This window comes from Coregonus clupeaformis, unplaced genomic scaffold (assembly GCF_020615455.1).
Source record: "Coregonus clupeaformis isolate EN_2021a unplaced genomic scaffold, ASM2061545v1 scaf0349, whole genome shotgun sequence".
NCBI lineage: Eukaryota > Metazoa > Chordata > Actinopteri > Salmoniformes > Salmonidae > Coregonus > Coregonus clupeaformis.
Genome location: NW_025533804.1, coordinates 174,239 through 196,026, shown reverse-complemented (window position 1 = coordinate 196,026; position 21,788 = coordinate 174,239). Strand labels below are relative to the sequence as shown.

The following is a 21,788-nucleotide window of genomic DNA, read 5'->3' as shown; positions in this document are numbered from 1 at the left end:
GCTCCTAATCTCAGTTTATAACCTGTATGAAAGACACCTGTCCACAGAAGCAATCAATCAATCAGATTCCAAACTCTCCACCATGGCCAAGACCAAAGAGCTCTCCAAGGATGTCAGCGACAAGATTGTAGACCTACACAAGGCTGGAATGGGCTACAAGACCATCGCCAAGCAGCTTGGTGAGAAGGTGACAACAGTTGGTGTGATTATTCGCAAATGGAAGAAACACAAAAGAACTGTCAATCTCCCTCGGCCTGGGGCTCCATGCAAGATCTCACCTCGTGGAGTTGCAATGATCATGAGAACGGTGAGGAATCAGCCCAGAACTACACGGGAGGATCTTGTCAATGATCTCAAGGCAGCTGGGACCATAGTCACCAAGAAAACAATTGGTAACACACTACGCCGTGAAGGACTGAAATCCTGCAGCGCCCGCAAGGTCGCCCTGCTAAAGAAAGCACATCTGTGCAGCAGCTCTCCCCATCCAACCTGACAGAGCTTGACAGGATCTGCAGAGAAGAATGGGAGAAAGCTTTCAAGCTTGTAGCATCAAATTTGCTTTAACAAAGTACTGAGTAAAGGGTCTGAATACTTATGTAAATGTCATTTATATTTTTTATTTTAAGAAATTTGCAAAAAAAATACTTATGTAAATGTATAATAAATATACTTCTCTGTTGATATCAGAGACATTATCAAGCATTTAACACGTTATCCATATACTGACTGCACTTGGTGGTCTATAGCAGCTTCCCACCAGAATGGGCTTTAGGTGAGGCAGATGAACCTGTAGCCATATTACTTCAACAGTATTTAACATGATCAACCATAACTATTAACATATGCATAAAATAACCACTAACAGTAACTCTTGAACTGTTCAAGCTAGAGACACTAAACAAACGTTCACCTGTTATCATATCCTATCAATCAATCCTTCACAAGCCAGCAAGCACACCACATTTTCAGGAAATGTACTTTTCTAGTTTTCAATTAAAATGTTCAAAAATAAACAAAAATATCTTCTTAGCAAGAGCAATTTCTCAAGCAATAATTTTGCTAGGACTTTCTGGGAGTGGTCTGAGTGGGGATGGGAAAACTGAAAACTAGCTGTTATTGGTGGAGAGGTTTGGAACTCTCTTTCTTATTGGTCTATCAACTAATTTACCTCCTGGTCATGTCACCAGACAGGCCAAAACTCCATCCCACTAAAACGGGCTGAAATTTCAGGCTGTCTTTTCAAACAGCGCTTACGCTAAAAGGGCATTATCATCATTTTCAGTATTACAGTATTATTCCAACCTCAGTGTGGAAATATATATACAACACAGGAAAATCACATTTTTGACTGCACTGGGCCTTTAAAGTTTTATACATTTATCAGGCCTGCGGCAGAAATGCTACAACGGTCTGCTTCCAAATGATGAGGTAAGTATACAGCCCAAATAGCAGCCCACAAAGTACAGTAGCAATGCTGTTTCCTATCACATTGACTCATATTGCTTGTTAAGTATGAAAATGTATGCACTCACTAACTGTAAGTCGCTCTGGATAAGAGCGTCTGCTAAATGACTAAAATGTAAATGTTAAAAACAGCACCATTTTAACTTGCATTGCTTTTTCTAAGGCTCCATAGTATTGAAGAGGGGCACAGCAGGAGCTAGCAATATGACTTAGTCCCCAAGCCAGTCAGCACACTAGAGACAGTCCATTTTCACCAATAACACAACACATGAACTTAAAACACAAACACACTTGCTCTGTCAATTCTCCCAACTGGCCTCTAGTTAAAATATTAAACAAAATACCATGTTTGTCCATCATTATCTTGCTCGCATTGCTGAGCAGATGCTTGTTTGAGCTACCCTCATTGTGGACATATGACAAATTCTTCCCAATTTATATACAGTGGGGGAAAAAGTATTTAGTCAGCCACCAATTGTGCAAGTTCTCCTACTTAAAAAGATGAGAGAGGCCTGTAATTTTCATCATAGGTACACGTCAACTATGACAGACAAAATGAGATAATTTTTTTTCAGAAAATCACATTTTAGGATTTTTAATGAATTTATTTGCAAATTATGGTGGAAAATAAGTATTTGGTCAATAACAAAAGTTTCTCAATACTTTGTTATATACCCTTTGTTGGCAATGACACAGGTCAAACGTTTTCTGTAAGTCTTCACAAGGTTTTCACACACTGTTGCTGGTATTTTGGCCCATTCCTCCATGCAGATCTCCTCTAGAGCAGTGATGTTTTGGGGCTGTCGCTGGGCAACACAGACTTTCAACTCCCTCCAAAGATTTTCTATGGGGTTGAGATCTGGAGACTGGCTAGGCCACTCCAGGACCTTGAAATGCTTCTACGAAGCCACTCCTTTGTTGCCCGGGCGGTGTGTTTGGGATCATTGTCATGCTGAAAGACCCAGCCACGTTTCATCTTCAATGCCCTTGCTGATGGAAGGAGGTTTTCACTCAAAATCTCACGATACATGGCCCCATTCATTCTTTCCTTTACACGGATCAGTCGTCCTGGTCCCTTTGCAGAAAAACAGCCCCAAAGCATGATGTTTCCACCCCCATGCTTCACAGTAGGTATGGTGTTCTTTGGATGCAACTCAGCATTCTTTGTCTTCCAAACACGACGAGTTGAGTTTTTACCAAAAAGTTATATTTTGGTTTCATCTGACCATATGACATTCTCCCAATCCTCTTCTGGATCATCCAAATGCACTCTAGCAAACTTCAGACGGGCCTGGGCATGTACTGGCTTAAGCAGGGGGGACACGTCTGGCACTGCAGGATTTGAGTCCCTGGCGGCGTAGTGTGTTACTGATGGTAGGCTTTGTTACTTTGGTCCCAGCTCTCTGCAGGTCATTCACTAGGTCCCCCCGTGTGGTTCTGGGATTTTTGCTCACCGTTCTTGTGATCATTTTGACTCCCACAGGGTGAGATCTTGCGTGGAGCCCCAGATCGAGGGAGATTATCAGTGGTCTTGTATGTCTTCCATTTCCTAATAATTGCTCCCACAGTTGATTTCTTCAAACCAAGCTGCTTACCTATTGCAGATTCAGTCTTCCCAGCCTGGTGCAGGTCTACAATTTTGTTTCTGGTGTCCTTTGACAGCTCTTTGGTCTTGGCCATAGTGGAGTTTGGAGTGTGACTGTTTGAGGTTGTGGACAGCTGTCTTTTATACTGATAACAAGTTCAAACAGGTGCCATTAATACAGGTAACGAGTGCAGGACAGAGGAGCCTCTTAAAGAAGAAGTTACAGGTCTGTGAGAGCCAGAAATCTTGCTTGTTTGTAGGTGACCAAATACTTATTTTCCACCATAATTTGCAAATAAATTCATTAAAATTCTGGATTTTTTTCTTCTCAATTTGTCTGTCATAGTTGACGTGTACCTATGATGGAAATTACAGGCCTCTCTCATCTTTTTAAGTGGGAGAACTTGCACAATTGGTGGCTGACCAAATACTGTTTTTCCCCACTGTAACACTGTGTGTTAATGGAGGCTTCTTGATTTAAAGTGCTGTAACAGTACTGCAACCCTTCTGGAATTTCAACACTGGTTTTCAGTCCATTTAACTAATTGCTAGCTGCTATAACCCACACTGGATATATCATGCAGATCAGGCTGTTGAGTGCGTATATGTGGATATGTATTGTCATTAGAAAACAATTTATTTTCACTTAAATGTAAAGTGTGGTCTACAGTAAATGGTGAACTGGAGCATGCCACTGCTGAAGTTGACCCATGCGTTATTACATTAGCAAACAATAATGCATATGCAGATTCTGGGAAATGAATGTTGCAAATTTTGTCTGCCTTTAATCTACAGTAATCCTAGCACAACTAAGCCCTACCCCTGATCATTGACCCCAACCTAAACCATAGTCATAATCCAGATTGTAGATATTCAGAACATATGACGAGCTTGTCTTCGGCCTGTGATTATGCTGCCTACCCCCTCCACTCCATCACTCCATTTCAATCCCTTTACAAGGGTACACAATGACATCGTCACATAATAGACCAGAGCCAGGAAGTCAGACCCCAATCCTCACCTGAAAAGGGGGTCGTGTTCATTAGGGCACACAAAGTTTTAAAAAGTGTCTCTTATTGGACAGGTTTGGATGGTACCTTCCCATTTCTGACTGTTTTCTTTTAGAAAGAGCCCCACTATTTAGCAGGGAGCCTGTCCTCTCCTCTAGGGCATCTGTACTGTAGTTACAGTCACGGAGACTCAGGCAGAAATAACCACAGGAGGGATGCTCTCATACAAGATTTATTAGAAAGAGCTCTGCCGGATTACTGGTGGTTATAAATACATAAAACCTTTGTGGTCAAATATTTTCAGTCAACAGAATTTTTAACCTCACCTGACACACGGTGACAGACAGCTAGAGACATGTCCCCACCTCCACTGTTGCCCTTGGCTTGCTTTCAGGAGGTTGTTGGCCCCCATACATATGCTCTTGGCAGTATGCTGATGATCAGTGTCTATGACATTTAAAAGCTCAGCAAATAATAATGTATATTAGGTTGAATTATTAATTTTCTAAATAATTAATACAAACTCCGTACCATTCCATTTATGTAATTCCTCAAAGAGGATGTTCATTTTACGCCATTCTGTCCTTGCAGAAAACGCACAACAAATGAATCCCAATTCCCTAATCTCAATACTAATTTGATCCAGTGAGAACAAGGGAAGGAGTCGTGGTGACATAGATATAGGCCATGTTTCCTTTTATGTAGGTCTTTGAAACAAAACACTGCACTTCGGTTTGCATCTACTATCAAATGTTATGCCCACACTACATTATATTGGCCGCATTCCAGAGAACCAGTATCAGTTGAATAACGTGTATGTAATGACCCTAGAATACGCTAGGACGCTTGCATGCATTTATGCCGTGTTAATTGTGTTTAGTTTACTTGAATTAGCAGCAGTGAGCACTAATGACGTCCATTTACTTGCATACAGTACCTGGTGCACAATAATTACATCACCTATTACCTCATAGTAATCTTAGAATAATGTCTATGTACACTGAGTGTACCAAACATTAGGAACACCTGCTCTTTCCATTACATAAACTGACCAGTTGAATCCAGGTGAAAGCTATGATCCCTTATTGATGTCACTTGTTAAATCCACTTCAGTCAGTGTCGATGAAAGGGAGGAGACAGGTTAAAGAAGGATTTTTAAGCCTTTAGACAATTGAGACATGGATTGTGTATGTGGCATTCAGAGGGTGAATGGGCAAGACAAAAAAATGTAAGTGACTTTGAACAGGGTATGGTAGTAGGTGTCAAGCACACCGGTTTAAGTGTGTCAAGAACTGCAACGCTGCTGGGTTTTTCACGCTCAACAGTTTCCTGTGTGTATCGAGAATGGTCCACCACCCAAAGGACATCCAGCCAACTTGACACAACTGTGGGAAGCATTGGAGTCAACATGGGCCAGCATCCCTGTGGAACGCTTTTGACACCTTGTAGAGTCCATGCCCTGACGAATTGAGGCTGTTCTGATGGCAAAAGGGGAAGTGCAACTAAATATTAGGAAGGTGTTCCTAATGTTTTGTACACTCAGTGTAAGTGTTGCCAATATTTCCAAAGTTGCTAAAAGAACATGAGGTCAGGAGATCCAATCAAATGCAGATGATTTGGATAGATTTTCAATCCAATCAGGTTCTAATTCTATGGCTATTGGGACTTCAGATGTGCTTGACTTGCAAATGTGATGCGTCATTATACAGATGTGGGCTAGTTTTGTCGAAACAGATGCGGTGGGATTTTTTTTTTAAAGCCTCAGCCCAGATCGGCTCTGCACTACTGGGAGTCTCAAGGGTCGGAGGTAGACTGTTTGCTCAGCATACGGCAGGTTTATTTTTAGGTCTGAAACGCAACTGCAACTCCCAAGCCACAATGATACTGAAGAGCTTTACAGCCGCATAAGATGCATGCATGGGTAAAAGAGTTGGAGAAAGAGACGTTAAGGTGAGAGACCAATATCTTCTTATATCCCCAAAAAAGACAGTGCTGACTACATGGAGGATGCTAACTGGCCACAAGCCTCTAGTGCAGAGAAGTTAATGTGGGTCCTTTATTGTAGGAACAGCATTTTGACTTTTGACTTGACTTTGACTTTTATTTTGATATGCTCTTCTGGAGGTTAAGAGAAGAGCAGAGGTTAATTTAGGCAGTCTTGAGATTGGTGTGACTGCAGGTGCCATGCTCATTAGTTTTATTATTTTGCCTTTCCCTAAATTGTATAGTACTCTGCTATTGGAATACAGAGTTGCATTGTACCTGATCATCATTCATACTATCGGTCTTACGTTAACATAGAAAAGACCCTGAACAGAGTCCCCTGAATGCAACAAAGTCAAACTTTGGGGGTGGTCTCTAAATAATGCTAATTTAAACATTATCCTATTTGTTTAAAATACCATTTGTACTGCTACAGTGGTAAATATTAAAATAGAAGCTTATTCCAAATTAAATGAACGCCCACACCTCTGTGTCATGGTTTAACCATTTTTTCCCCATGTGGCTGCGCTTGTAATCCCGGGACAGTCCCGTATCTCAGCCCCTTTTCAGGTGTCCCAACTTTTCTCTACAAAAAATATGCTTTTGTCAGCAAGACGCATCAATTAATTTTGGCTACAAGAGTGTAGACCCAATGACAATCGCCAAATGTCATTAAATTTTTTGGTGTTTTGTAACAGATGTCTCTTTCCATTCATCAAATGGATGCTGGAATTATTTTTGGAGTGGACGAACATGTGCAGGTAGCCTACTTTTTGAAGTGATTTGTTTGACAATAAAATGGTTGTGTTCATGCCAAAAAAGTATGTATTTACTATTAGGCCCATACATTTTTTATAAATGTATTTTCATAGGAGGTCCCGTGAAAACAATTGAGACCCGAATGTCACGGTATAATTCGCACTCGGGCCCTGAGCCATCTATAAACTGAAGAACACTTTCGAAGTCGAAAGCCATATAACATTGAACAGTTGAGGAAAGAAGTGCTCAAGAGTGTATCTACAGTTGAAGTCGGAAGTTTACATACACCTTAGCCAAATACATTTTCACAATTCCTGACATTTAATCCTAGTAAAAATTCCCTGTTTTAGGTCAGTTAGGATTACCACTTTATTTTAAAAATGTGAAATGTCAGAATAATAGTAGAGAGAATTATTTATTACAGCTTTTATTTCTTTCATCACATTCCCAGTGGGTCAGAAGTTTACATACACTCAATTAGTATTTGGTAACATTGCCTTTAAATTGTTTAACTTGGGTCAAACGTTTCGCGTAGCCTTCCACAAGCTTCCCACAATAAGTTGGGTGAATTTTGGCCCATTCCTTCTGACAGAGCTGGTGTAACTGAGTTCGGTTTGTAGGCCTCCTTGCTCGCACACGCCTTTTCAGTTCTGCCCACAAATGTTCTATAGGATTGAGGTCAGGGCTTTGTGATGGCCACTCCAATACCTTGACTTTGTTGTCCTTAAGCCATTTTGACACAACTTTGGAAGTATGCTTGGGGTCATTGTCCATTTGGAAGACCCATTTGCGACCAAACTTTAACTTCCTGACTGATGTCTTGATGTTGCTTCAATATATCCACATAATTTTCCTTCCTCATGATGCCATCTATTTTGTGAAGTGCACCAGTCCCTCCTGCAGCAAAGCACCTCCACAGCATGATGCTGCCACCCCCGTGCTTCATGGTTGGGATGGTGTTCTTCGGCTTGCAAGCATCCCCCTTTTTCCTCCAAACATAACAATGGTCATTATGGCCAAACAGTTCTATTTTTGTTTCATCAGACCAGAGGACATTTCTCCAAAAAGTAAGACCTTTGTCCCCATGTGCAGTTGCAAACCGTAGTCTGGCTTTTTAATGGTGGTTTTGGAGCAGTGGCTTCTTCCTTGCTGAGCGGCCTTTCAGGTTATGTCGATATAGGACTCGTTTTACTGTGGATATAGATACTTTTGTACCTGTTTCCTCCAGCATCTTCACAAGGTCCTTTGCTGTTGTTCTGGGATTGATTTGCACTTTCCGCACCAAAGTACGTTCATCTCTAGGAGACAGACGCGTCTCCTTCCTGAGCGGTATGACGGCTGCGTGGTCCCAATGTGTTTATACTTGCGTACTATTGTTTGTACAGATGAACGTGGTACCTTCAGGCGTTTGGAAATTGCTCCCAAGGATGAACCAGACTTGTGGAGGTCTACAATTTTATTGGCTGATTTCTTTTGATTTTCCCATGATGTCAAGCAAAAGGCACTGAGTTTGAAGGTAGGCCTTGAAATACATCCACAGGTACACCTCCAGTTGACTCAAATTATGTCAATTAGCCTATCAGAAGCTTCTAAAGGAAGCTGTTTAAACGCACTGTCAACTTAGTGTATGTAAACTTCTGACCCACTGGAATTGTGATACAGTGAATTATAAGTGAAATAATCTGTCTGTAAACAAATGTTGGAAAAATTACTTGTGTCATGCACAAAGTAGATGTCCTAACAGACTTGCCAAAACTATAGTTTGTTAACAAGAAATGTGTGGAGTGGTTGAAAAACAAGGTTTAATGACTCCAACCTAAGTGTATGTAAACTTCCGACTTCAACTGTATCGGAGTTCGAGCATAATCGAGGAAGAAAGAGACGGCGAAAGTAGATCAAACCAAAAATGAGCTTGGCAGAGGAGTGGAAAAATCTAAATGTCAGTGTGGTGTTTAGGTAGTTGTTTACTTTTCTGTTTTGGTGTGTGTCTGGAAAGGAAATGCAAAAGAGGAGTGAAACTGATAGCTATGCTGTGTTGTGGTCCTCTGTAGCTCAGCTGGTAGAGCATGGCGCTTGTAACGCCAAGGTAGTGGGTTCGATCCCCGGGACCACCCATACACAAAAAATGTATGCACGCATGACTGTAAGTCGCTTTGGATAAAAGCGTCTGCTAAATGGCATATTATTATTATTATTATTGTCGTTGATCGTGCAGTGGGTTACCCGCCCTGAGACCTGAAGTAGTGTCGCCATCACCCCGACCAAGTCCATCCCACTGGGTACACCACGTAATTTAAACATGGACATTTTGGTCATATTTGATTGAGAAATTGATCAATGAGATTTCAACCACCCACACAGTCAGAAGTTTGTTGAATGCCCAATGTGTTATCTCTATCCTTTCAACCACAACTAAAAGCACAACCAAATTCCAATGGAAAAACAAGACTGGATATGTGTTATCACTGTGCTTCATCTAATAGCACAACCAAATGACCTGGATTGCAGTTGAGATTACGTAAAAAATACATAGTGCAAGTGATCAATGCTGTTCAGATTATTACAGCAATTGTGAAGATCGCCACAGACCTGCGACCTTTGCATGCTATCTTGAACATGCATGCTTTCTATGATTACATAAGAATACTTTTATTTTTACAGTAGGCAAACCTCAATGTGGCCATGGAAATGTTACTCATCTTAAGGTTGATAAACACTGTTACATTAGGCTATTTCCTGAATTACAAAAATATTATTGAATTGTATTTGGTTGACAATGCAACCAAATATCAACATTTAAAGGATATCTATTGCTTGGATAGTTTAAAAAATAATATACAGTGCATTCAGAAAGTATTCAGACACCTTTAATTTTTCCACATTTTGTTACGTTACAGCCTTATTCTAAAATTGATTAAATACATGTTTTTCCCTCATCAAATAATAAAATGTCACTCTGTGATCAGAGTCACTGACTCGATAATGACAAAGCGAACCAGGTTTTTATAAATCTTTGCAAATTTACAAAATATAAAAAACAGAAATACCTTATTTACATAAGTATTCAGACCCTTTGCTATGAGACTTGAAATTGACCTCAGGTGCATCCTGTTTCCATTGATCATCCTTGAGATGTTTCTACAATTTGATTGGAGTCCTCCTGTGGTAAATTCAATTGATTGGACATGATTTAGAAAGTCACACACCTGTCTATATAAGGTCCCACAATTGAAAATGTAAATCAGCACAAAAACCAAGCTATGAGGTCAAAGGAATTGTCTGTAGAGCTCAGAGACAGGATTGTGTTGACGCACAGATCTGGGGAAGGGTACCAAAAAATGTCTGCAGCATTGAAGGTCCCCAAGAACACAGTAGCCTCCATCATTCTTCAATGGAAGAAGTTTGGAACCACCAAGACTCTTCCTAGAGTAGGCCGCCCAGCCAAACTGAGCAATCGGGGGAGAATGGCATTGGTCAGGGAGGTGACCAAGAACCCAATGGTCACTCTGACAGAGCTCTAGAGTTCCTCTGTGAAGATGGGAGAACATTCCAGAAGGACAACCATTTCTGCAGCACTCCACCAATCAGGCCTTTTATGGTAGAGTGGTCAGACGGAAGCCACTCCTCAGTAAAAGGCACATGACAGCCCACTTGGAGTTTGCCAAAAGGCACCTAAAGGACTCTCAGACCATGAGAAACAATATTCTCTGGTCTGAATGCCAAGCGTCTGGAGGAAACCTGGCACCATCCCTACGGTGAAGCATGGTGGTGGCAGCATCATGCTGTGGGGATGTTTTTCAGCGGCAGGGACTGGGAGACTAATCAGGATCGAGGGAAAGATGAACGGAGCAAAGTACAGAGAGAGCATTGATGAAATCCTGCCTCCAGAGCGCTCAGGACCTCAGACTGGACCTTCCAACAGGACAACGACCCTAAGCACACATCCAAGACAGCGCAGGAGTGGCTTCGGGACAAGTCTCTGAATGTCCTTGAGTGGCCCAGCCAGAGCCCGGACTTGAACCAGATCGAACATCTCTGGAGAGACCTGAAAGTAGCTGAGGATCTGCAGAGAAGAATGGGAGAAACTCCCCAAATACAGTTGTGCCAAGCTTGTAGCGTCATACCCAAGAAGACTCGAGGCTGTAATCGCTGCCAAAGGTGTTTCAACAAAGTACTGAGTAAAGGGTCTGAATACTTATGTAAATGTGATATTTCCATTTTTTATTTTTTAATAAATGTGCAAACATTTCTAAAAAAGGTTTTTGCTTTGTCATTATGAGGATTATCTAGATTGATGTGGGAAAAAAACGAGTTAATGTGTGTAAAGATAAGGCTGTAACGTAATAAAATTAGGAAAAAGTCAAGGTGTCTGAATACTTTCCGAATGCACTGTATGTACATATTAAACAATTGCTATTAATTAAACAATGTTAACATTTCTTTTCATGTAAATCCAGTCTCATTTTTGTTGTTGTTATTTAAAAATGCTATCTAGTTCACTGGAACAGCAATGAGTAGTTATAAACCACCCCATGTAAAATCACATTCCCTGCTAAACTGTGTCATCAGTGTTCATCCACATAAAAAAAAACGATACTATACTGTATGCATAATCTTAGGTGGCTAAATAAAACAAGTAGCTACCTTGCTACAGATAACTTTTTATCAAGTAGAGATCCTCCATACTCAGTATTGTGACATTGAAACCCAGATCTTTTTATGGGACGATTATTAAACCCTGATAATGTCATGCTGCCCCTCACACGGTTGTCTTCAGTTTAAAGGGGCAGTCCATCCAGGTATCATACCCTGTATGTCTTTCTTTTTGTCATCTTCTGAACATGAAACAGTATATTAAGTAATCCTCTTAAGGTAATGATCTACTTCAATTCAGATTTCTTTGGTGGACCACCCGTTTAAGTTATTTCAAACTGCCTATTCAATTCTTTGATATAAAAAAGACATTGTCAGCATCCACTTTCAGTTTTTTTCTACCACAGTGTAAGATAGAAATGCATGTTAAATTAAAACCATAGAACTTGAGTTACTAGAATGGACATTCACATTCAAGTCAATGTTCTGTGATAGGTGTACAGGCGACCATATTGAGTGTACCCACTGTCAAGTTGCCAGTGAGATTTTTTTTCTATGTTCTAGTTATTCTATATCTATGGTTAAAACAGCCCATTAAATGGTAATTTTAGGAAGTGGAATAGAAACCATTTGTCACCACTGACACAAGTCATTGTTGATCTCACTGTTATAGGGGAAAGGGGAAAGGGCTGTTGCCATGGTGCTGAAGGAGCTTCCGGGTAAAAAGGCATCCTCAGAAGGAAATCCCCTCCTCACCGTGACAACCAAGGTGGGCATGATGACCACCGACAGGAAGCAGCAATCAAGCACTTCCTGGTTTGGTATACTGTACACAACTGTGCTTTTTTGTTTCGATTTCTTTGCGTAGCAGACACTGCTAGCCAAAGTAACTCACATGGCTTGGAATTCTGCACACATTTTTATATACAGCCTGACAGTGAACCAATTCAGGTTAAATGCAGTGCCAGGGGCAACACATCAGTTATATGCCCCACTGGGATTTGAACTACCAACATGTCACCAATGATGTTCCTATTTACTTGGCTTGCTGCTGGCTGCCTGTGAAGGTATTTTTGCAAGCTAGAGCTAAAGCCACATTTTTTTAATTTCACCTTTATTTAACCAGGTAAGCCAGTTGAGAACAAGTTCTCATTTACAACTGCGACCATATAGGCCCTTTCCAACAATCAACAATAAAAAGAGAATAATATCAAATCTGTTTCGCAGCTGCACCTTTCTATTTCCGCAAACAAACTGCTACATGCACTCAAGGCCTTATAAAAAGATTGGTATTGTCAATTTATATTACTGTTCTAAAACGATGTATGATATTTTCACATGTTAATTTTAAATCCATGAAATAACCTGGGGTGAAATTACTTAATGTGTAATATTTTTTACATTAAAACTCAACCACCCACAGGGGCCTTCTGAGTGGTGCAGCGATCTAAGGCACTGCATTGCAGTGTGTCAAGAAGTAGTGCGGCTTGGCGGGGTCGTGTTTCGGAGGACGCATGGCTCTCGACCTTCGCCTCTCCCGAGTCCGTACGGGAGTCGCAGCGATGGGACAAGACTGTAACTACTAATTGGATATCATGAAATTGGGGATAAAAAAAAGTGGTAAAAGTACCAAAACATAAAACATATTAATAAATAAACATAAAAAAAATCTAAATCTAAATCAACCACCCCCAATTGAATATACTGTATCATTTGTTGTAATACAAAACATAATCTTACACTTTTCCTGTATTAACATTGCCAAAAATGTCCTTATGCAGACTGATTTCAACAGTTTAATTCAAAATGAGATTTCTGTCATAACTTGGGGAGGCAAAATGAAATGTAATTTACACGCCAAACTTAGAAGCTGCTTAGCTTTTCTTTTCTGCTTACTCTCTCTTTCTAGTGTTACAGGACTGCACAGGATTACATTTAGAATTAAATTAATCCAAGCAATCTTGTTTTTGTTGGATATGATTTTGCATGTGTATGAAATGTGCTTTAATGCAGCATTATATTTTTGTGAATATGCTGTATTTGCAAAACTGATCTCCCTTAGTTATCCCACAATACTATATTTGTTACCCCAGAAATTGAGCTTTTTGTTTATTCTATTTGGGCTCATCAATATATTCTACTATGCACTGAAATAGGCTTTTGGTGTTAGTAGTTTGTTTTATTGAAATGCTGATGGTAGAAATGTATGTGCTTGTTGCCCTCCAATAACTGTCTCAAAGCACACTGAATGCACTGTGTTTTAGTGGTCACAGCGATGAGGAGTATGTGTGTGCCTGTGCAAGTGTTTGTTGTTTCGCCCCTTACATTTCCGGGGGGCGGCAGGTAGCTTAGTGGTTAAGAGCGTTGTGCCAGTAACCGAAAGGTCGCTGGTTCTAATCCCTGAGCCGACTAGGTGAAAAATCTGTCGATGTGCCCTTGAGCAAGGCACTTAACCCTAATTGCTCCTGTAAGTCGCTTTGGATAAGAGCGTCTGCTAAATGACTAAAATGTAAATGTAATTTCCGTTAGTTCTACAGTATATTTTCCTTAATATGAGTCATTGACCGATGTATAGCCTATATACAGGTAATTGCCAAAATAAAGGAAACACTTCTGGCGGCTCTGTTATGGTGTGAGGTGCATTTTCCTGGCATGGTTTAGGTCCCTTAGAGGGCAAGGTAAACGCCAATAAATGCACAGCCATTCTGAGTGATCACCTACAGCCTATGGTGAATAATTTCTATGCTGATGGTAGTGGTCTCTTCCAGGATGACAATGCCCCCATCCGCAGGGCACGAGTGGTTATTGAATGGTTTGATGAGCATGAAAACAATGTAAACTATATGCCATGGCCGTCTCAGTCACCAGATCTCAACCCAATTGAACAGTTATGGGAGATTCTGGAGCGGCGCCTGAGACAGCGTTTTACACCACCATCAACAAAACACAAAATTATGGAATTTCTCATGGAAGAATGGTGTGACATATGTGACACTTCCACCATACAACAGGACCTTAACCAACTAGCCAACTGGTCAGAACAAAACAAGATGAAGCTCAACCCAACAAAGTGCAAAGTCACGTACACCTGTTTTAGCCACAATCCTGACCCACCTCCGCCATTATCCATCTCCGTTCACACACTTGAGGTGTCCAGCACCAAAGTGCTCGGCGTGACATTCCAAGTCAATCTAAAATGGAACACGCACATCTCCGACATTACCAACAAAGGTGATGATGAACTATCTTCGCCACTTTAACCTCCCCCCAAAGACCTTCTGACAGTCTACACCTGTTGTCTGTCGAGTGCTCGAGTACGCCAGCTGTATGGCACCCAGGTCTCACAGCCCACCAACACAACCAACTTGAGAAGATCCAATGACGTGCAACCAAAATCTACGTAGGCCTATGTATGCTGCAATTCAGCTTTTAGCTGCAAATGTGTACAATTCAAAATAAACTTTAAGTATATATAATGGAGTCGCATCCCTCCAATAGAGTTCCAGATACTTCTACAATCTATCCCAAGGCGCACTGAAGCTGTTCTGGTGGCTCGTGATGGCCCAATGCACTATTAAGACACTTTATGTTGGTTTTTCCTTTTATTTTGGCATTTACCTGTATTGATACTGTACTAGATATCTAAATACCCACATGAGAAAATACCATAGTATACTATGGTATAAATACTATAGTATTCACTATTCAAGTGTTTTTGCAGACTTTACTGTAGTATTCACTGTGGTGTTTTTGTGCACATGACTGTAGTATACTGTAGTATTTACACTTTACTATAGTTTAAATACTGTAGTATTTTATTTTTAGTGTATATACAATAGTAATTACTGTAATGTTTTTGTGGACTGTAATATACTGTAGTGTTTTTGCGGACATTACTGTAGTATTTACTATAGTGTTTTTGTTTTCTTGACTTTGACATAGAAGTGTGGGCTTTCTCCATGAGGAAACCTACTGGACAAGTACTAAAAGAGCTAATTTTCCATAACCTGTAGGTAGGTAGGACTGGGGTCTGAACGGATAGTTCAGAGCTTCTACTCTTTTCTATAACCTGTAGGGAACACAATATATGGTCTATCCTTGGCATGTAGGTTATTTCACTTATGGGTGGCACACATTGCGATATGTGGGAGGGGAATAGGCAGGGTATATACAAGTTAAATACTGTAGTATTACTATAGTTAAAAAACGGTGGTGTTTTTGCGGACTGTAGTGTTTTTGCAGTCATTACTATAATATTAACTACAGTGTTTTTTGTTGTTGTTGCTAATACTGTAATATTTAGTATAGTATTCTACAGTGTACTACAACATTCTATAGTAAGTACTACTTGTGATTGAGGGATACTACAGTATGTACTATATTTTCTACTGTATACTACAGTTTACTACAGAATTCTATAGTAAATACTGTATTTTTTTTTGCGGGTAACTGGAGGACCAAGTGCTCTATGATCGATGGAAGCTCCAATGTTGGTGGAATTGGAGCCTTAAGCCAGTATTAAATCCATTCCAGAAAGTGGCTTTCCATCAATCAATCAAATGTATTTATAAAGCCCTTTTTCTTAACCTGAGCAATAACGCTTTCCTTCCAATAATGCAACATTCCTTCCTCCATAGTAAATCACTCGTATATGCTGCACCTCATCATCCACTTCAAGTAAATGTGGGTACCAGGGTTAGGGTCAATTCCATTTAAATACGCTTAGAATGTCAAAAAGTTAACATTGCTGGAATTACCTTGCCGTTTTGGAGACAGTGTTGCGTTTGCTAGCAAAGAGATTTGCGGTGGCTAATTAGCTGGAAATAAGTGAATTGTTTCGCCCCACAGTTATTCAAGATAATTAGTAAGCCAGCTAAAATGGTTAACAATAATTAGCAATCACTTCTCCACCTATTTTGCTAGCTACACTGTGCCTGCCGTGTCAATAAGGTCTCCAAAAATGACGTGCTGTCTCCAGTTTTGTTTACATTTTGCCATTTTGACACTGTGTATCCACTTTCTATGCGCATTCAGTCAAATCCATTGTTGTCCTCATTGAAAAAAATTGAATTGACTGCATTTAAATGGAATTAACCCCGACCCTGGTGATGTATTGTCTCCGGCCATTCACATTGGGGTTGACATCATAGCCTATACATCTTGTGTAATGTGGATTAGGATTTCGAAGGCAGACCAGATTTGGGGACATCGTAGGGAACTAGAACCGATCGTCAGTGATACTGCCAATGTTTACAGCCAGGGATTAGGCCATGGTTAAGCTTTAAGAGTAGGACGATCACAGAGGAGTAATTTGATAATAGATCAGTGTATAGTGCATTCGGAAAGTATTCGGACCCCTTCACTTTTTACAAATTCTTTACGTTAAAGCCTTATTCTAAAATGGATTAAATAGTTTTTTTTCCCTCATCAATCTCCACACAATACCCCATAATAACAAAGCAAAAACTGTTTTTTAGAAAACTGAAATATCACATTTACATAAGTATTCAGACCCTTTAATTTGTTGAAGCACCTTTGGTAGTGATTACAGCATTGAGTCTTCTTGGGTATGACGCTACAAGCTTGTCACACCTGTAGTTGGGGAGTTTCTCCCATTCTTCTCTTCAGATCCTCTCAAGCTCTGTCAGGTTGGATGGGGAGTGTCTCTGCACAGCTATTTTCAGATCTCTCCAGAGATCGGGTTCAAGTCCAGTTACTGGCTGGGCCACTCAAGGATATTCAGAGACTTGTCCCGAAGCCACTCCTGCGTTGTCTTGGCTGTGTGCTTAGGGTCGTTGACCTGTTGGAAGGTGAACCTTCGCCCCAGTCTGAGGTCCTGAGCACTCTGGAGCAGGTTTTCATCAAGGATCTTTCTGTACTTTGCTCCGTTCATCTTTCCCTTGATCCTGACTAGTCTTCCAGTCCCTGCTGCTGAAAAACATCCCCACAGCATGATGCTGCCACCCCTATTCTTAACCGTAGGGATGGTATTGGCCAGGTGATGAGCGGTGCCTGGTTTCCTCCAGATATGACGCTTGGCATTCAGGCCAAAGAGTTCAGTCTTGGTTTCATCAGACCAGAGAATCTTGTTTCTCTATGGTCTGAGAGTCCTTTAGGTGCCTTTTGGAAAACTCCAAGAGGGCTGTCATGTGCCTTTTACTGAGGAGTGGCTTCCGTCTGGCCACTCTACCATAAAGGCCTGATTGGTGGAGTGCTGCAGAGATGGTTGTTCTTCTGGAAGGTTCTCCCATCTCCACAGAGGACCTCTGGAGCTTTGTCAGAGTTACCATTGGGTTCTTGGTCACCTCCCTGATCAAGGCCCTTCTCCCCCGATTGCCTAGTTTGGCAGGGTTGCCAGCTCTAGGAAGAGTCTTGGTGGTTCCAACCTTCTTCCAGTTAAGAATGATGGAGGCCACTGTGTTATTGGGGACCTTCAATACTGCAAAAATGTTTTGGTACCCTTCCCCAGATCTGTGCCTCGACACAATCCTGTCTTGGAGCTCTACGGACAATTCCGTCGACCTCATGGCTTGGTTTTTGCTATGACATGCACTGTCATCTGTGGGACCTTATATAGACAGGCGTGTGCCTTTCCAAATCCTGTCCAATCAATTGAATTTACCACAGGTGGACTCCAATCAAGTTGTAGAAACATCTCAAGGATGATCAATGGAAACAGGATGCATCTGAGCTCAATTTCGAGTCTCATAGCAAAGGGTCTGAATATTTACGTAATTATGGTATTTCTGTTTTTAATTTGTAATACATTTGCAACAAATTCTAAAAACCTGTTTTCGCTTTGGCTTTATGGGGTATTGTGTGTAGATTGATGAGGAAAAAATTAATTTAATCCATTATAGAATAAGGCTGTAACAAATGTGGAAAAAGTGAAGGGGTCTGAATACTTTCTGAATGCACTGTATAGAAATCTTTTTCATGGGATTGAATTTACTGACAGAATACAATGAAGCTATCTTTAGGAGTCTCTCTGTTTTGGGTACTTTCGGGATTACATGGGCATGGCAGCAAAAGGAATGTTCTCTGGTCTCTTATAAATGCTACAGAAATGTTATAATTTTCTGGCACTAGAATTTCAAACACACACACACACACACACACACACACACACTGTGCGAGTGATGTGGATGGAACTCTAACACATACTACATCTTTGAGATTTCATATGCTGTAGAACGTTCTGTTTTTGCATACCCAAACGGCCTACTATTTAGGACACAAGTCCGGGTATCTGGACACAGCCCCTCATTCTCGATGGTTGGTATTCACAACCGTTAGCAAGCCTTCTAATAGGTTTATGGAGGGTCAACTAATTTGGAGAGGGGGATCATAAAAGCCATTCCAAATGTCTTTCTCATTCCCAATTAAAGGGGTTGTAATGTCTGAGTCATTAGAGTCTACCTCCCAGAGACGGTTATAAGTCTAGGTCACACTAAGTCGCTATCTCGTTTTCCTTCCCAAATAGACATGGGCGAACATCCATAGTGCACATGGGCATGTACTGTATGTATGCCCTCGCCGAACACAACACAACACGCACGCACAAACACGCACAGTGGTTTAATGGTGGATGGTGTCTATGGTAGAGGAAGCGGTGCTCTCTGTATCTCCCAGCTACTGTTTATCTGTTTGAAGGCAAAGCACTGTCACAGAGGGGTCTATTTAACATCCCCAATGTTGCACAATCTGACATACACTACAAGTCAAAAGTTTGGACTTTTTGGAAGTTTGGAATTTTTTTTACATTGTAGAATTATAGTGAAGACATCAGAACTATGAAATAACTCATATGGAATCATGTAGTTACCAAAAAAGTGTTAAACAAATTAACATTTATTTTATATTTGAGATTCTTCAAAGTAGCCACCCTTTGCCTTGATGACAGCTTTGCACAGTCTTGGCATTCTCTCAACCAGCTTCATGAGGTAGTCACCTGGAATGCATTTCAATTATCAGGTGTGCCTTCTTAAAAGTTAATTTGTGGAATTTCTTTCCTTAATGTGTGTGAGCCAATCAGTTGTGTTGTGACAAGGTAGGGGGGTATACAGAATATAGCCATATTTGGTAAAAGACCAAGTCCATATTATGGCAAGAACAGCTCAAATAAGCAAAGAGAAACGACAGTCCATCATTACTTTAAGACATGAAGGTCAGTCAATATGGAACATTTCAAGAACTTTGAACGTTTCTTCAAGTGCAGTCGCAAAACCCATCAAGCGCTATGATGAAACTGGCTCTCATGAGGACCGCCACAGGAATGGAAGACCCAGAGTTACCTCTGCTGCAGAGGATAAGTTCATTAGAGTTACCAGCCTTAGAAATTGCAGCCCAAATAAATGCTTCACAGAGTTCAAGTAACAGACACATCTCAACATCAACTGTTCAGAGGGAACTGTGTGAATCAGGCCTTCATTGTCGAATTGCTGCAAAGAAACCAATACTAAAGGACACCAATAAGAAGAAGAGACCTGCTTGGGCCAAGAAACACGAGCAATGGACATTAGACCGGTGGAAATGTGTCCTTTGGTCTGGAGTCCAAATTTGAGATTTTTGGTTCCAACCATTGTGTCCAACCACACTTAACCAGCATGGCTACCACAGCATTCTGCAGCGATACGCCATCCCATCTGGTTTGGGCTTAGTGGGACTATCATTTGTTTTTCAACAGGACAATGACCCAACACACCTCCAGACTGTGTAAGGGCTATTTTACCAAGAAGGAGAGTGATGGAGTGATGCATCAGATGACCTGGCCTCTACAATCCCCCGACCTCAACCCAATTGAGATGGCATGGGATAAGTCGGACAGCAGAGTGAAGGAAAAGCAGGAAAAGCAGGAAAATGAAAAGTGCTCAGCATATGTGGGAACTCCTTCAAGATTGTTGGAAAATCATTCCAAGTGAAGCTGGTTGAGAGAATGCCAAGCGTGTGCAAAGCTGTCAAGGCAAAGGGTTGCTATTTGAAGAATCTGAAATCTCAAATATATTTTGATTTGTTCAACACTTTTTTGGTTACTACATGATTCCATATGTGTTATTTCATAGTTTTGATTTCTTCATTATTATTCTACAATGTAGAAAATAGTAAAAATAAAGAAAAAAACTTGAATGAGTAGGTTTGTCTAAACTTTTGACTGGTACTGGATATGGGATCTATATATACCTCAGTCACGTGAGATATATCATCCATCAACAATAGAAAGTAAAGGATATCATATTGTATTATATGTCATAATACTGTAAGCTGCGCTGTGTTTATTGAACATCAAGGAATACACAGGGTCACTATTTAGTCAAGTGATGTAAATAAATATAATTTATGATTTATTTTAAGTGTTTTTTGTTACACTTTCACTTTTACATTTCATTCTCAAATGAGACAACATTTAATGTTTTATGTAATTTGTCACGTTTTATGATTTGTGTTTTGAAGATCTGTTTCGCAACTCGTATGGTCAAGGGATTTTGGCAGCTGTTTCAATATGTGTTGTATGCTTGGTTTCACCATCACTCCTCTTTGGTTCTGCTTCATCAAAATCAATTCCTCTCCTCATCCTCAAAATGTGTTGCTTAGCTGTGATCCGATTAATCTCAATCCCTATGAATTCAGGCATAAACTTGAAGTGTTCCATATCCTGTTGATAGTACTCATCAGTTTCTAAATTGACTCTTTGATTGAAATGGACCTTAGCCCCCTTCAAGTTTGCCTTCCGTTACTGTATCTAACCTTAAGGGTGTTATACATAAACAAAATTAAACAATCTAGGGCATCAACTGTCACCAGTGATATTCACCTACATAAAAAATACATCCTTGGTGTGCCACAACAAATCGGTTCGTGGGATGGATTTGGCTCGCAAGCCACGAGTTGCAGACTCCTATGGACTATCCTTCTGCTGCAGCATTTCTTTCTTTCTTTCTTTTTATGTTTTCTGTTTTCCTCACTGCGTCTCTCCTCCCCAGCTGGTCGGTGAGCAGCAAGAGAGCCGCCCGCTGCTGAGCCCCTCCATCGATGACTTCCTGTCAGAGAGCCGCATCGATGGTCCCGTGGTCCGGCCGGTCACCTCCAACACAGCAGGTAGCCCTCTCTCATTACCCACAACTCATTAACGCCCTCATCTGCTCCTCTCCTCTCTTTCTCTGTCAGCTAGTCCCAATTTGTTCCCTGCCGCACCCTTCCCCTAGGCAAGTGTTTCCCAAACCTCTCCTCGAGGGCCCCCAGCCAGTTCCACTTGAAGTATTCCAGTACAAGCACACCTGAATCAATGGCAAAGGTTCATGAAGATGCCGGAATTCAGATATGACGTCATTGTTTCAGTACTATCCAAAGAGTTTTTAAACAACGGCACATGACATGGTTCAATATACCAATAAATC

At 40.8% G+C, this 21,788-nt stretch overlaps 1 protein-coding gene and 1 non-coding gene across 3 annotated transcripts in view; one reads left to right on the top strand and one right to left on the bottom strand.

Annotated features, from left to right (window-relative positions):
- The window catches only part of pex5lb (peroxisomal biogenesis factor 5-like b), a 137,062-nt gene that overhangs the window by 44,371 nt on the left and 70,903 nt on the right, over positions 1–21,788 (top strand). The window contains exons 2-3 of one of the 2 annotated variants that reach the window (XM_041841507.2): positions 12,068–12,163; positions 21,375–21,489. In XM_041841507.2, the coding sequence (XP_041697441.1) occupies positions 12,068–12,163; positions 21,375–21,489 (211 nt within the window). The remainder of the gene's footprint in view (positions 1–12,067; positions 12,164–21,374; positions 21,490–21,788) is intronic. The other variant, XM_041841508.2, reaches the window with a different exon arrangement.
- On the bottom strand, positions 15,341–15,395 carry LOC121535837. The gene has a single exon (XR_005994805.1). It is a non-coding gene; the product is annotated as a U7 small nuclear RNA (small nuclear RNA).